Source organism: Physella acuta, unplaced genomic scaffold, assembly GCF_028476545.2.
Source record: "Physella acuta isolate Inbredline_101_S28 unplaced genomic scaffold, ASM2847654v3 ptg000453l, whole genome shotgun sequence".
Taxonomy (NCBI): domain Eukaryota; kingdom Metazoa; phylum Mollusca; class Gastropoda; family Physidae; genus Physella; species Physella acuta.
The window spans coordinates 77,803-94,977 of record NW_026731972.1 but is presented as its reverse complement, the minus strand read 5'-3'; the positions used below and the strand labels follow the sequence as shown (position 1 = coordinate 94,977).

At 36.6% G+C, this 17,175-nt stretch overlaps 1 protein-coding gene across 1 annotated transcript; it reads left to right on the top strand.

The window, feature by feature from the left end:
- Nucleotides 1-3,525: 3,525 nt before the first annotated feature.
- LOC131943316 (uncharacterized) lies at nucleotides 3,526-16,810 on the top strand. The gene is made up of 5 exons (XM_059303354.1): nucleotides 3,526-3,615; nucleotides 11,620-11,939; nucleotides 13,533-13,691; nucleotides 14,459-14,641; nucleotides 16,673-16,810. The coding sequence occupies exons 1-5, from the start codon at nucleotides 3,600-3,602 to the stop codon at nucleotides 16,808-16,810; spliced, it is 816 nt and encodes a 271-aa protein (XP_059159337.1). The 5' UTR covers nucleotides 3,526-3,599.
- The last annotated feature ends 365 nt before the right edge of the window (nucleotides 16,811-17,175 follow it).

Sequence of the window (17,175 nt, the reverse complement as noted above, 5' to 3'; positions counted from 1 at the left end):
GTCACCTAGACTGGCTAATCCTTAACCTTAGTCTAAATTAAAAAAAAAAAAAAACTTTAACACATTAAATAAAAAAGATGAAAAACTACAGAATACACAAAAGACGACTAAACAAAACATTACGTTCGACTATTTGATGGTGTTGCACCAACTTATGATGTCTAGGATGGTCCAGGCTCTGACACACAGAAACCTCCCTTCATCCGTTATCAACATCCATAAGCCCACGCCAAACAAAACACTACGTACAATACATTACGTACAAAACAATATATACAAAACAATATATACAAAACAATTTAACGTAACAAAACAGTTTATATACAACAAAACACTATATATAAAACACCCGGCCAAGTTGCACAAGCAACCTCACTCCAACGCACGAAGCGCGACCACAGAAACTGACTTGACCTACATTCTTGCGGTCAAAAAGAAAAAAAATTATCCGAGTGGTCTGTTTATATACTGACCGCTTCGGGCCGAAAGAGAACCCCGATGCCGCTGTCCATTGGACCATTCACTCATAGATTCGCACCCAATAAAAACTAGAAAATAATATGGTAGATGTTTTAAATGTATAAACACAATTTTATTTAAGGAAGAAAAATAAAACATAAAGGCGTATTTGAATGTAGAAAAACAATTTTAATTATGCAACCGTAAAAGTGTTTATAGTTGGGACAAGAACGCATGTAACAATGACGTCACTTAATGTTTACACTAAGGAAAGAGCACAAAACTAATGACGTCCTCTTCCGAGTTTAGAATAAAATAAAGAAATGAACTGTTTCATTCAAATGTGATTTAGAGCTACGTACGCTATGAAATGTATAGAGTCTACAATACGATTTACCCGGCCTAAACTTATAAAATTTACTTTATCTATTTGGATTCTAGATTTAGAGATTCTTGATCTAGATTAGATCTACGGAAAAACTAGACTTAGACGCTAAGATCTAGATTTAGACTATCTACTCTAGATTCTATTCCCATAATACATTTCTATATTAAACTAGACTCTAGATCTATATCAGGTGCTAATTATTTGATAGAAATCTTTGTTCGTTTAGCTATGGAATCGGCTAACTTGGGATAAAATTTACTTTGAAAAAATAGGGCTATTCGCTTAAGTTGTTTCTTAAGTAGGTCTTTAGTTTTTCTTTAAGGGGATATGCGCGGAAAAAAATCACAAAATTTCCTGTTTTTCGTCATGATGGGTTTCTTGCACTTTTGGATACTTTGTCCAGTTTTGTATAAAGAAAAAAATAACTTTAAAGAGGAAAAAATATTTTATGTGTTTGAATTACGATTTTTATGACCCTATTAATTAAAAAATAATCAATTTTTCCCAATCTTACAAGCTCTCTATGAAAAGTTTTATATCCGTCATTGTATTGCATTAGACATCATTGGAAAGCTGGATTTCTCATGTATTTAATAAACTTAATTTCTACATCTCGGAAACACCCAAAGCTTACAATCGGCTTTGCAGTTTACACAGATATGGTACTTTCCTGACCTAGTTTTAGTTACTTTTGGCTGTTTTTCTCAGTTCGCAGGTTTTTAACACTAAAAAGCCTACTACTTTTTTATTTATTAAACAATGCCAACCATATTTTCAGTACTTGTTCTTGATGCGAAAATACAACTTTTGTCACGAGGGAATTGCGATTGCTTTCATAGAAAACAAGTAATTTAAAAAAGTCTAGTGACAATTTTAGCGCAATTTCCTTGTGTTATCTAAAAATAGCTCTATCGTAGCGTAAATCAAGAGCAGGGTTAGTAAAACCATTGGTTAGTCATTAAAACGTTTTTTTATTAATTTTTTTCAGCATTTTACATGTTCTATTTACAATAGAGTAACATGACCAAAAAACTATTGCGCGCCCAGCTACCGAACGTGACGTCGCAGCCACTGAACGTGATGGCGCAGCTATTGAACGTGATGACGCGTGTGGTGTGGTTGCATAAAATGCGGTCCAAATTTTAATTAATTCAAAAAAAATTTTGTGACCGAACGAAAGGATAGTTTTGAAAACTTTCTTCGGCAATATTGTTCTAAATTATGGCAGGAATCGATGGGTACATGTTTCAAGTCGCTAAGTGGTCTGGTTGCCGAGATATTGGCCAAAAACTGCTTTTTTTCGAGGTTTTTTGGCTTTTCCGGGAAATCCATGAAAGAAACCCGGATTTTTTATGGCCTATGTTCATCCTCGTAACTTGCTTAACATAATTGCTTTTGGAACTAGTCATCGATATTGCTTCGTTGAGGAGGAGATACGACTTAAAGCTGCGGACACACATCCATCCATCCATCCATCCATCCATTCATTCATACATTCATACATCCAGAAATGACGGGTTAATAAACGCAATTCTCCAGAATGGAAATTGCGCTAAAAAGTATTTGGTAATTAATATGCACATTTTGAAACTTGTGAATACTAAAAAGGGTTCGATTTTTTAGACCTTGTAAAATTCTTACTAGTAATTATTTCAAAAAGTTGTCGTGACAAAAGTTTTAATATATACTGAAATATAAGCAGTTTAAATTTGATAGCTATAAGTGCATAAATAAAAAAGCCTTAGTATTTTTAAAAGTACCAAAAAATTAAAAATGGCGGAGGTTTTTTTGGGTTTCCATGACAACCAAAATTGTTTACGACCCTTTTTTTTTGCTGTTTAATACTTACTTTTATATGCCAAATATGATAAAAGTATTCAAAAGGCTTTAGATCTTAAACTGTTAAAAATAGAAAAAAAACATAGCATATCCCCTTAATCATGGCATAAGGTGCCTAAATAGCGGAGATGAGAGTGTAATTGATGCCATGCGAGTGATACGGATTCGAGATACACCAATTCAATCTTTTTTTTTTTCAATTGTTTTTTATATGTTGATGATAAAGTTGTCTATCGGGACTTGGCGGGACATGGGGCAGGTGAAGTAGAGTTCACCTGATTCTGTCTTTTTAGCCTACGAAGGGATAGTGTAATCAGACCCATGCTCAGCCAAAATAGGAGTTTTTAAAAGACAAAACAACATAACTACCATTGAACAGTCGGGTTTTTAAAGAAATCTTTTAAGTCTCTTAATTTTAAGTCTCTTAATCAGCGAGTGCATTTAATATGATATGGTTACTGATGAAGAATTGAACTATTTCATTTAAATCTATAGATATATACATAAAAACCTACTAAAAATAAATCAATTTAAAAACAAGAAGAATACCGTGGGATAGCCGAGTTTTTAACGGAATCATTTAAGTCACTAAATCAGTGTGTGTATCTGCGTCCTTATCAATGCCGGACCAGCATACAACGTTCGCCCATCCAACACCAGCCCGTTCAGCTTATTCACAGCCTGCAACACGATCAGAAACGGAAATCCCCCATCAGAAAGTTTCAAGCTAACCAACTCTCGTAGATTGAAAATTCGTGTTACAACAGCCAGCCAGGGGAGGTAAGCCCTGTTCATTTTCATAATGCAGAAACAAAACAAGAGTGAGTGCCCTTGTAGCTTACCCTTTGAGCTGAGTCTGAATCGATAAAAACAAGCAAAACCGAAGCCCTTGGATATACCATACTCATCCACCATGACCACTGTTAAAAGTATATATTTTCTATATAAATTATATAAACTTCATTTCGTTCGGGGGGGGGGGCGTTGTTTTTTTCTGCCCACTAAGTGAAAAGCAAACATTGAAACAGATGACATAAAAACCAGTCACTGAGTTCAATGAATCTTTAAATATTGATCTGTCACTTCTCGTATTGTATCTAGAATCTAGATCTAATACACTATCAATTTAAAACTTATTACTTTTTTGTTGAATGACAATAGAAAGTTAAATAGTTTCTGTAGAGACAGTAAACAAAAAGTTTCTATGAAATTATTTAGTCGAATATTCTGACAACGTAGATGTACATTTGATTGAGTTTATTGAATGAATACATTCGACGGCAATTTGTACCGGTCAAAACAATTTTGGTTTGATGACAACCTTTTATTCGCATTAGTGACTGGTATATTTGTTGTGTTAAATATGGTGAACATATAATACATTGCCTAGGGTTGGTTGCATTCTGATTCATTGATTACTTGGCGAGTATATACTCGTATATACAAGTATATATTTGGCGGTAAAATCTTAGTTTAGCGTCGTAAATTCGGCCAAAACTAGTAATGTGGGAGAGAGTGAATTAATGAATATATCATTAAATATGAGTATATTTTCGTATATTTTGATAAAATATTATAGATAATTGAATAATAGATCACAATTTATGGTTAAATCAATTTAAGTATCCTGAAATTAATTTTTATCAACCCTGTTCGAGATAGTAAATTTGCTATTAAAAACAGCAGCCATATTAAGAAAATGTTATTTAGAGTAGCTTCCCTTTCATTTCTATTCGTATGAAAATGTATTTAAATATGATTGTCTTGTTGTATAGTCCGTATTACAAAGCATTTTTTTTTTAATTCTGCCCTTTAAAAACTGAATTTCCCAACAAACAACTTTATTATTTCTAGAAGCATTGTGTGCAACTTGTATCCATGTATTAAATCACGTTTTTTTTACTAATGTTTATTTGATCTTACTATTACTATATAGTTTGAGTTTTTTCTTATTGTTTGAATGTTCACTATTTTCATTTCAGGTTTTTCTTTTCATCAATTAGTGATTCTATCGTAACTTATGACATTTTTTTTTACTTCTCTTTACCTTAATTAAACCCCAACCTCCGCCATATTTTGTTGTCATTGTCACAACAAGTCATAATGTAAAAAATTATGCTTCACTCTGCCTTATCTAAGATCTCTAACCATAATTTTGACAACATTAAATGTGTTATCCACCAGCTTCCCTCGTAAAACATCATCTAAAACAATGAGCCAGTCCACCCCTTAAGTGCGTGTTGTCATTATGGTCGATCGCAAGTCTCCACCTGCCAGACACATTTTGGTTATCCTTTGTTGTCAAATTGTCAATATCAAGTACCCAAGTGAGTGATATGGGGTTGTCCATAAATGATGTCACATCTGATTTGCTACGGGAGTGAGTGAAGATTTGTGGCGTCAACTCAGGCGGCTCTGCAAATTATGACGTGTCGGTATCATGAAAGGAGGTGAACGGGGGAAAATACCTAGGTGGTTGACGGAGAGCCTCTATAATGCTTTGTTCAATCAAAATAACGATAAATAAGCATTACTATATGTATACCTTGCTCAAAACGAATCATCACGAATATTGCAAGCCTGCTAGTTTAAGACATTTGGCAAAACGGCCTCAACACATTATCCCCGTCAAAAAAGGCTTGCCACCAAATGCCTGCCGACGAATAAGCCGCGTCGAATGCGGGGTGTTAGGAATACGGCCATTAGCATGGGCCGCGTTAGAGCAACAGTAGGCTATCGCGCTTTGTAAGATGACGTAAATACTTAAATTCAATTTCGCTAAACTGCGCGAAAATTTAGTAATGTTCCATGGTTTGAGGAAATTTATTTTCGTGGACTTAAATTGAAATATCATGTTGACTGTCTGGCTCTTAATTTCCGAATATATGTATCAAGATTCAGAACTATAACTTACTTTAATATAAGTGTCATCTTATCGTTTATGGTGCCTTTTATAAAGCGCAGAGCAGCTTCAAAATCGGACGGGCATCCTGTTTTCACCAAGCTTTTTTTGGAGCTTAATATGGGTAGTCTAGTTCTATACGGTGAGAGCTTAATACATTTTTCAAGGGCCGAAAGTCTCAAGACAGCAAGCTTACAGAAATAACCACGTACGTTTAAATGGACAAGTGATAGATGTGTTAGGGGCTGTGTAATGAACACCAACTTATGTAATCAAATTAAAGGTCGCTTAAACGTCAAAACGGCAGTGCTTGTTTTTTTTTCTATAAAATTAGCCTAACGGTCGGCGGTACCGGTACATGACGTCACGCGCGAGCGTTAATGCGATGACGATGTGCTAAGTGGGGGAATGAAAAGGTGGGGTTCAAGAAATGCGACTCAGCATGCTTTTTTACATTTCTTGACCCTTCTTAATAGTTATATCGTCCCCACTGAGAAAATGGATCACCAATGAATGACGCGTCATACTTCTACAGCTGGTCTTTCTCCCACAACCATCCCCTGTTTTCACGAAAAAAAAAAACCCTGACCCGTCTCCAAAATCACATCGCTGAGTTCTACTCAACCTCTCGCCACCACAAATCACAATTTCTATCTGAAACAATATGTTCATATGTTTGCTCTGTAATAATGCACGCTGTCATTACTATCTTAAGAGCGACGTCATTTATGAGCGATCTAATATTGATTTGCTTACTGCAAATAAAGTGTTCACAAGTTCGACCTCCCAACAATTGTTGTGGTCTTGGATGCACACTATTAAGTCTGAAAAGGTCTATTAGTCATTCATGTCAACTATATTTAAAAAAAAGAAAAATTACTATACAAGGGGTCATCCATAAAAGACGTCACGCTTTTTTTGACGATTTTTACCCCCCTCCCCTCCGTCACACGTCGTCACAAAAAGCCAGACCCCCCCCCCCTAAAATGACGTCACACCAGAGGCGTAGCGACCCTTCTCGGCGCCCGGGGACAAACTTTCGATTTGCACCCCCCCCCCTCAACCTTTTGATTTGCACCCCCTTCAAACTTTCGATTTGCACCCCCCCCCTCAAACTTTCGATTACTTTTTCCAACCCATTTTGGCGCCCCCTAAGGTCGGCGCCCGGGGACATATGTCCCCCCCCCTGCCCCCCATCGCTACGCCTCTGCGTCACACCTCAGCCTACAACCCCCCCCCCTCCAAATTGCAGTTGAATTGTTTTTAAACAGCTATATTTTTCCAATATCTTGTCTGAACTATGTCAAAATAGAGTATTTTAATCAATTGTAATTACAATATATTAAAACAGTTTTCTAAAACGCAAAATAACGTCTAAAATTCGTATTCTAACATAGCTTTTTTTAAAATGCAAGAGTGTGACGTCGCACCATCTTAACTCCCCCCCCCCCCTCATCACACAACGTCAAAAAATTACGGACCCCCCTCCCCCCTACGAGTGTGCTGTGACGTCATTTATGGACGACCCCCAGGCATATATTAAATCAATACAAAACAATCATATTAAGCCACAAAATCAACACAAAAGACATGCGAATAGACAATTTATGGTTTTTGAAACATAGCCGCTGCTTGTATTTACTCATTGCTGTCTCGAACGGGGTAGTTTAAAGTTTATTCCAGGATATTTTTATTGTTTTTGTCGTGGATTTTGATTTGTTATTCAATTATCTGTTATATTATGTAAAATATGACATAAATATGGCCAAATGAAAGAAATATTCATTAGTTACCTTCATCGCACATTACTAGCTACGTTGGAATTTACGACGCTAAACTAAGATTTTTACCTATTATTTGGCATATAAACTCTTTTGTACACAGTATAAGCCTTCACCAAGGTTTTTAAAGAAAATTCGGTTTCTATTAGTTCTTGCAGTACCAAATTTTATCGTAGCTTATGCCTTGGGGAAGGGGTTGAACCTAGAAGTATTATTGCTACTCTATGAACGATTTACCCTCCGTTGTGTAGAAGGTAGATAAGAAATATCCTACTTTCGTGTAATACAAGATCCCTCCCATTTTTATATATGTTAAACGTCGGCTTAAATAATAGTCACCACGCTATTAATAGTAAGCATAATTGAGGTATTAATTCGATATTGATTTAATTAACTAAATTAATTAACTGGGGGGGGGGGGGACATATGTCCCCGGGCGCCGAGCTTAGGGGGCGCCAAAATGGGTTGGAAAAATACATTGTAAGTTTGAGGGGGGGGGGGGTGCAAATCAAAATCTCGAGGGTGCAAATCGAAAGTTTGAGGGGGGGGGGGGGTGCAAATCGAAAAGTTTGTCCCCGGGCGCCGGAAAGGGTCGCTACGCCTCTGGTTTATTATCTCCCACAACTTGAGCAGATATCCAATAGCTCCGCCACTTTATTTTAATCTGAGATCTCTACAAAGTGTCAGGGTCAGCTGACCGCCTAGCACGAGAACGAGGCTGTATGACACATGCAGCACCTACCTTAGCACTGGTCACTTCACCAAACTGTTTACACAACTTCCACAGTTTAAAATCATCCAGCAGAGCTTTGAAATTCTTTATAAACACGTTCGTGAAGTTGTTAACATTCTTCATACGTTTCAGAAATTCGCTCGAATATCTGGGGAAAGCTAATTAGCCTGAATATAAGGGAGATAACGAGATCATTACCACGTTAGGCAACAATCTTATTTAACGATCTCCCCTAAACCTTCTCGAATATTCTAATATAACACTACGTGGGATGGCAACTCGGAATATAGACATGATTTTTGTTTACTTAAACTTTTAAAAATAGAATAGAATCTAGTAGAAAAAAGATTAGCGCACCAATCGAATGTCAAATAAAGATGTGCATAATAGTGCGCAATATTATTAGTACTTTATAAATTTACATGCGTTTTTTGAGAAATCGGAAATAGCGTAAATTAGTACTTCCGGTCAACGGAAATTGCTCAAAATTCGACAGGTAGAAACATAGATCTTTTACTTACATGTGAAATTTGATTTATCTATCTGAAATAGTACTCAAGTTATAGGCTTTTGAAAAATTCAAAGTAGAAAAAGTACCACTTCCGGTTATTGGAAATCGCTCAAAAGTTGTTCAGGATCTACGATTTTGATAAAATACTTATATATGAAATTTCATCAACCTAGCTGTAACGGTACTCAAGTTATCGTGTTTACACACAGACACACACACAGACACACAGACACACAAACATACGGACAAGATTGCAAAATTATGTTTTTCCGTGTCAGTGAGGTGTAAAACGTCGAGATTTGTAAAAATCTCGATTTATTTTTTGCACGATTAAAAGACTTTCTCTATACTTCGTATATACGAGAAAGTAAAAAACATGAAAATACTTACGAAAGTTAGGCTTACAACATGAAGTTACCTTCAAAACTATTCTGTTAGCTTCTGTCATATATTTTTACTTTCTCGTATATTTGTTTTTAGGCACACATTACTTTACCATCATAGAAATATGTTAGCATTTTAATTTATACATTGAAAGGAATCTATACTATACATGCGTTCCTACTTTATGCTAAGTCAGAGGCGTAGCGACCCTTCCCGGCACCCGGGGACAAACTTTCGATTTGCACCCCCCTCCCCCTCGAACTTTTGATTTGCACCCCCCTCAAACTTTCAATTTGTTTTTCCAACCCATTTTGGCGCACCCCCCCCCCCCTGAGGTCGGCGCCCGGGGACATATGTTTCCCCCCCTTGCCGTCCCCCCCTCGCTACGCCCCTGTGCTAAGTCTAACAGTGTCTAACACTAACCTTTGCCCTTACAATAGCCACATCAAATGTGGTGAAATCGTAGGTAATTAGTAATACCTGTACGAAATATAAATGCATGATTGCAGATTAATTAGAAATGGTTAATTATAAAATTGGGAACAATAGCTGCAGCAATTGTTTTTATGTAAGCCATTTTTACTTTCCCGTATATACGTAGTATAGAGAAAGTATTGTAATCGTGCAAAAAAAAAAATCGAGATTTTTACAAATCTCGACGTTTTACACCTCACTGATACGGAAAAACATAATTTTGCAATCTTGTCCGTATGTCTGTGTGTGTGTCTTTGTGTGTGTGTGTAAACACGATAACTTGAGTACCGTTACAGCTAGGTTGATGAAATTTCATATATAAGTATTTTATCAAAATCGTAGATCCGTATCAACTTTTGAGCGATTTCCGATAACCGGAAGTGGTACTTTTTCTACTTTGAATTTTTCAAAAGCCTATAACTTGAGTACTATTTTAGATAGATAAATCAAATTTCACATGTAAGTAAAAGATCTAATTCTCTACCTTCTGTTAAATTTTGAGTAATTTCCGTTGACGGGAAGTACTAATTTACGCTATTTCCGATTTCTCAAAAACGCATCTAAATTTATAAAGTACTAATAATATTGCGCACCATTGTGAACATCTTATGCACTTTTTTATTTAGCGTTCACTTGGTGTGCAATTAATTTGTCTACGAGATTTTATTCTATTTTTTAAAACTTTAAGTATTTAAAATGGATTAAAAATCATGTCTATAGCCCGAGTTCCCATCCCGTTATTTTTTATAAGAATATTCGAGAAAGTTTAGGGGAGATCACTCCCGGTTTATTTATGGACTGGTATGTGAAACAACAAAGCGCACTGCAAGATAGTATCGTATAGATTGTTCCTGATAGGTTCAGGGAATCGGGGCTTAGGTTGCGACTAGAGCACAGACTTTATTTAATCATAAGAGCTAAGATCAAGGCTACAAACATAGTCTAGACTAAGATCGATGGGTCTAGACTATTAGAATTGGGTGCAAAGGTAAAGGTAATGCCTATGGCTGATAACAAAAATGACTACCACTATACAGCTAGGGTTATGAGTAGAGCGTGACCCTACAGCTATTCAAGTGATGTGGCTGCTATGGCTGCTATTGCTGCTATCGCTATAAGAGAGTTGTCTAGTATTCTATGTCAATGGCAAATATGGCTAAAGGTTAATGGCTAAAGGTTAATGGCTAAAGGTTAATGGCTAAAGGTTAATGGCTTTTGGTTAATGGGTAAAGGTTAATGGCTTTTGGTTAATGGCTAAGTTTGAAGGCTAAATGTTAAAGATTAAAGGTTAAAAGCTAATGGCCAATGGCTAGTGCATAATGGTTAATGGCTAATGGCTGATAGATACAGGCTGTGTTACTCATAGGGCTATGTCCTACTAGGGCTAGAGCCATAGCTATTAGCTAGGTGGCTAGGGTAGGGTTTGGGGCTAAGACTAGGGCTAAGATGAGATAGAGCCTAGGACTAGGATGGGTTAAGGCCTAGGGCTAAGATGGGCTTGAGCCTAGGACTAGGATGGGCTAGAACCTAGGGCTAGATGGGTTATGATTATGACTGCAGTAAGCGCTAGGGTAATTAATGCCTATATATATATATATATATATATATATATATATATATATATATATATATATATATATATATACTTTTAACAGTGTCCGCCTCGCACCCCCCTCGAAAGTTTTAAATGTCGTCGTCCCCTCACCCCCTTCCCCGGAGAAAAAAGCCTGAAAGAAACACTGGATATTTTTACAATAAACTTTTTGATTTCTTTCACGCCAAAAACGAATGCAAACAACTCCTGGTGCGTGCAGTGAATGCACCGATTGGTTTTGTTTTTGAACGGAACCTGAAGCACAGAACTGAGGAAGAAATGACTTCGTCCAACAACTTGTGCTTAGCAATTATTTTGAGATCACTTTTAAGTTTAAGAAACATTATATATTTGTAACATTATATATCTTGATGTAGATAAAGATCTATGTCAACTTGTATGGAGCGTAGACTCAAAGTAATACAGTACTTTTTTACACACAGACAAACCTTGATGTGCCCATAAAATACATGTTTATTGTGTAAGTATAGATCGTTTAGTGCTGTTCAGCCGTGAAGATTTTGACATATTTATTATTATATAATGTTATATAGTTGAAATGGACTGCGAAGACATTGGTTTGCCACACAAATCGCACCAAAGTCTAGTTGATGTCTCCCCGGTTGAAGGGTTTGCCTGCAAGGTCATCTGTGTGGAGAAGGACGGGAGGTGCATGTTTAGGAGCCTTGTTACGGCCAGCATCTCCTTGTTCCAATTTGGCCGGAGGGACGAATCCGGCCGGCCACAGAGGGAGCACGATGCGGAGCTGGAAACTTGCTTGGCGGATGAGTTTCGGAAGGCTGTTGTCAAGATGATGAAAGACAACTTGCATTTGTACTCGCAGCTTGAGCAGGAAATCATCAACGCTAACCAGGTAGGGTTAGTAGAGGAAAGATTCTCCCCGTCACAGCCTGACTTTTACCTTTCTTACATGTAATGGGTTGCCTTTTTAAATCTTATGGGTTGCCTTTTTAAATCTTGTGGGTTGCCTTTTTAAATCTAATGGGTTGCCTTTTTAAATCTTATGGGTTGCCTTTTTAAATCTAATGGGTTGCCTTTTTAAATCTAATGGGTTGCCTTTTTAAATCTAATGGGTTGCCTGCGTTTTGCCGTTTTTTACTTTCTCGTATATACTATATACGAAGTATACAGAAAGTTTTGTAATCGTGCAACACACAGATACGGAAAAACATAATTTTGCAATCTTGTCCGTATGCCTGTGCGTGTGTCTGTGTGTGTGTAAACACGATAACTTGAGTACAGTGGCGTAGCCAGGATAGTCTCACGTGGGGATTCCAATTTTACCCGGGGACAAACTTTCGATTTGCACCCCCCCCCCTTATACTTTATATATATATACCGAAGGGTCTATGGGGGGTTCTGACCCCCCCCCCTGCCTACGCCACTGCTTGAGTACCGTTAAGCTAGGTTGATGAAATTTCATATTTAAGTATTTTATCAAAATCGTAGATCCGTATCAACTTTTGAGCGATTTCCGATAACCGGAAGTGGTACCTTTTCTACTTTGAATCTTTCAAAAGCCTATAACTTGAGACTATTTCAGACAAATAAATGAAATTTCACATGTAAGTAAAAGATCCATTTCTCTAAGTTCTGTCAAATTTTGAGTAATTTGCGTTGACCGGAAGTACTAATTTACGCCATTTCCGATTTCTCAAAAAATGCATGTTAATTGATAAAGTACTAATAATATTGCGTACTATTATGCACATTTTGTTTTTACGTTCGCTTGGTGCGCAATTTTTTTTCTACTATGTTTTATTCTATGTTTAAAAGTTTAAGTAAACAAAAATCATGTCTATATTCCGAGTTGCCATCCCACGTAGTGTTATATTTGAATATTCGAGAAAGTTTAGGGGAGATCACTCCCGGTTTATTTTATATGTAAGGGTTCGCCTTTATAAAAGTAAGGGGTTGCATGACATTTGCTTCGCTTATGTGTAAGGGGTTGTCTGAGTTTTACCTATCTTAATTGGAAAGGTTTCATTTTATAGATGTTATTATTTTTATTATATATGTGAAAGTAATTTTAAAAGTTGTGTGTAAAGTAAATTGCTTATATTTTAATGAGCTTAAATTTTTCACAAAACAATCTGACGTCTACAGACCAACAAAACCTATGTGGGTGCTCAATTAGCAAAATGTTTGGTAAAACACCAGATATCGTACAGTTTAATTAGGATTTGTTGGATAACTGAAGTGTGTGCCAATCGATTCCTAATTAAGTCTAAGTGTTCATCACTAAAGACAGTGGACTAGGTTGGCAGATCATTATTGTTGACCAAAATTGAGGAACAAAATAAATATTTTTAAGAATCTTTTTAAATTAATAAACCGTGTTTTTAAGGAGACATTGACTTAGCAAAATATTAATAGCAATAATTGATACAAAGATATAATCTGTGTTTCGAAGGTTTGGTTATAGCTGGTAACATTTTTCTTGAAGCCCAAGCTGACCAACTACCTGCAGTTTAAGGATCGGCTTGAGGATATGCCAGGTGACCTTGAGCTTAACGCGGCAGCCATGGTGCTAGAGAGACAAATTGTCGTCCTAGATACAGATTTGAAGGCTATTACGTCATACGGGCAGGATCAATTCCCTGAGGTATGTGGTTTTATGCACAAAGTGTCGTCCTTAATACAGATTTGATGGTCATTACGTCATACGAACAGGATCGATTCCCAAATATTAATTAAATTTCAGTAGGTGAATATAAAGAACGACCTGACCCGCGGCGTAACATACGCCGCTATTTAGTTGTTTTATTTCACATTTTTCATATTTTGTTAATTCCACAATACCAATGCCGCGACTGAAAATATTTTGCTTTAAAACACTATTAGTAGCTCGTGAAGCACGATTATCCTCAACCTCAATTTCCACTCCTCACTCCCTCCCCCTTGAAAGCAGCCAACCGTGACGAGAGTTTACAGACGACAATGAAAAGATCAAGCAGAATGTGTTATTACCTCCCCTTAGTTTTAAATCGTTTAAAAAGTAAATTATCTGCCCCTCTTGGGGTTGGTAAGTAGGTCACCAACCAGTTCTATGGCTCATAACTGGTTGGTGACCTACTTACCAGCCCTATAGCTGTCACTAATTCGACCCGATAGTAAACAGCTCACCAGACTGGTGGCGGTGGGGTGGATGCGATATGGTCTGTTGAGCTTACGTCTTGGTGGTGTCTCGCATGAGCCCCATGAAGAGAATTGTATATATATATATATATATATATATATATATATATATATATATATATATATATATATATATATACATACATATATATATAGAGAGAGAGAGAGAGAGAGAGAGATATGATATTTCAAATACATTTTTAGATAACTCTTCATGATGTACAATTTCCCCAGTCGTCTCCCCTGGCTATTCGCTTCACGCGGCTTGGGCCAGATTTTGGGCACTACGACGCAGTTATCCTCAACACCACTGACCACCGTATCCCGAATACGACCATCAAACAGTTCGTTGGCAATATTAAGAGGATCTTCGGTATAGGAACAGGGAAGTTTCTTTTCTTTCACTTTCTTGCGGATGTTTCTCTTCTACTAGACTAACCGTTATCTAGTTAGATAACTGTAGGTTTCGGAGATCAACCATAAATGACATCACGTCTGTCACTTATCTCAAAATAACCAGACCCCATATTCAAAAAGACGTTTTTTTTATTTTTAAAAGACAACGATTTCGACTGAGCATAGGTCTAACCACACTATCCCTTCATATACTGACGTCACGGGTGACCTACTCAACTCTACTTCACCTGCCCAGTGTCCCGCTAAGTCTCAAGACAACATGATTTTATCGTTTAAAAAAAAACGATTCCGACCGAGCATGTCTCTGACCACACTATCCCTTCATAATCTTAGGACAAAGAAAAAGGTGAACTCTACTTCACCTTCCCTGTATCCCGCCAAGTTCAGATAGGCAACTTTATCATTCACATCTAAAAAAAATGAAGATTTTTTTTACATTGACGTGTCTAGAACACCCCGTACCACCCGCATGAAAGCCTATTACACTAATAACTTATCTATCTAGACTCGTGACAATTGATGTATTTTTGTGGTATAAATTAATACTTTGAGTCTCCTTATGATTTTACGAGCATAGGCCCTATCTAGATCTAGTAACTTCCAAATTAAGCTTTATCTTAAATTAGCCAATTTCATAGCTAAACAAAGATTTATATAAAATAATGAAGGTCTGAAATAGTTTAGTATAGGAACTCATTATTATCTAGATCTAGATAGAATTATCTAGATTCTACGACTGGTTTAAGTCTAGATTTGGCCGTCTTGATATAGATCTATAATCTAGATCTAGATTAAATCTAGATAGATAAACCATTTGTATTTTTGTAATAAACGACCCGTGAAGCTAAAAAAAAGATTTATATCAAGTATTTAAGGACTAAAATAGTTTAATAAAGAAACTCAATAAAATATTCTGATTTTAGAATAATTTGGTTCGACCTAGATTCTAGATCTAGATCTAGTTCTATAAATAACTTTCTTCGACACCTGCTATTTAGATCTAGATTGTAGAGCTAGAGAAATTTATTGTATAAGTATACAAGAAATGAAAAGAACTGTTAAGAATTTGATAATAGTGTTAAAACCTAATAAATATAGCAAACGGACGCATCGTTAAAGCTATAGCCGACAGAAAATTAGCTTTATAACGTGTTAAGTTCTGAATGGGCAGCACAATCTTGTATGGAAGCCGCCATTGACGTTGTAAAAACTAAATAAATCATGTGACGTCACTATTCAAAGTAAAGTCAATGTTCTAAACTTTTATAATTAATGTGGTTAATCTACCAATGAATAAATGTATAAATTAATTAACTTCTTTAAATACATTTGCGATTAATAGTCTGAAAACAAAAATTGTTCTCTACCTACATACTATTTTACAGCTCTACACATAGTACAGATTCTCTCCTGTAGCCAATCAGACAAACAAAAAATACAAAAAAAAAAAATATTCAACCATGAAAACAAACTTGAGTTTTAGTAGTGGATGGATGGATGGGTGGATGGATGGATGGATGGGTAGATGGATAGATGGATGGATGGATGGATGGATGGATGGATGGGTGGGTGGATGGATGGATGGATGGATGGATGGATGGATGGATGGATGGATGGATGGAAGATGGATATGTTGACGAACACAATTATAATGTTAAACTTGCCTGGATGAAAAATGGCATTTGTATTATCTTAAAAATAAAAAAAATATTTTTTTTTAGATTATTCAATTTAAAAATTATATGAACCTTTTAACTTTTATGTTGGATAAGTTGAAGCTCATATTGAAGTTAAATACTTATTAGGAGAGAAAATACGTGTTTGATTCTCATATTTTTACTGAATGTCTTGTCATATTATTTCTTTTTTTTTAATATTGGCTAGTTTATTGATAGTGGAACTACAATGTTATTTTTTTAAAAGTTATTATTTTGTAATACTAAGTCGGAGTTGCATAAAACCGATGTACGTGTACACTGCGTCAAGTGTACTTGTTTTATTTTAAATTGAGAAATATATTATGTCCTACAGGTGAGACCAAGACGAATGAGCTACTTGACACCTCAGGTTGCCATGACAACGCCGATGGATGCACCAGGAACCAGTCTGGCGTCGAAGAGAAAGCGTCCTGTCACCGGACGTCCAGCTCCCAGAGCACCACGGACATGAGGCAGCAGGCCGAGTACGACAACGACCAGTTCAACGACGACAACTACATGCTGTGCAAGAGCAAAAACAACAAGCAGCTGCTGAGGGAGCGGTCGCATCACAAAACGGTCGATGCCAGTACACAGACAGATCCAGATGTGAAGGACGAGGATGAGTTGTCACAGTAGGGGTTCGTCATCGCTCCAAACTTTGATCGACAACATGGGCTAAACGTAAATGCCGAAAAAAGACTTCAACAAACTTGACTGTGAAAAAAAAAGTACCGCAACGCCGCTCAAATGCCGCTCAACGGCAATAGTGTTAAGGCTACCATCATAGAAGGATAAGGAATGTTAACTGTTGTAGCTTTGATAGCTACTTTGTCT

Bases quoted from the DNA above. Each gene is read 5' to 3' on its own strand.
- LOC131943316 (XM_059303354.1), top strand. The intron at 13,692-14,458 runs GTATGTGGTTTT...CAATTTCCCCAG, and splicing joins GGCAGGATCAATTCCCTGAG to TCGTCTCCCCTGGCTATTCG. The intron at 14,642-16,672 runs GTTTCTCTTCTA...TATGTCCTACAG, and splicing joins TCTTTCACTTTCTTGCGGAT to GTGAGACCAAGACGAATGAG.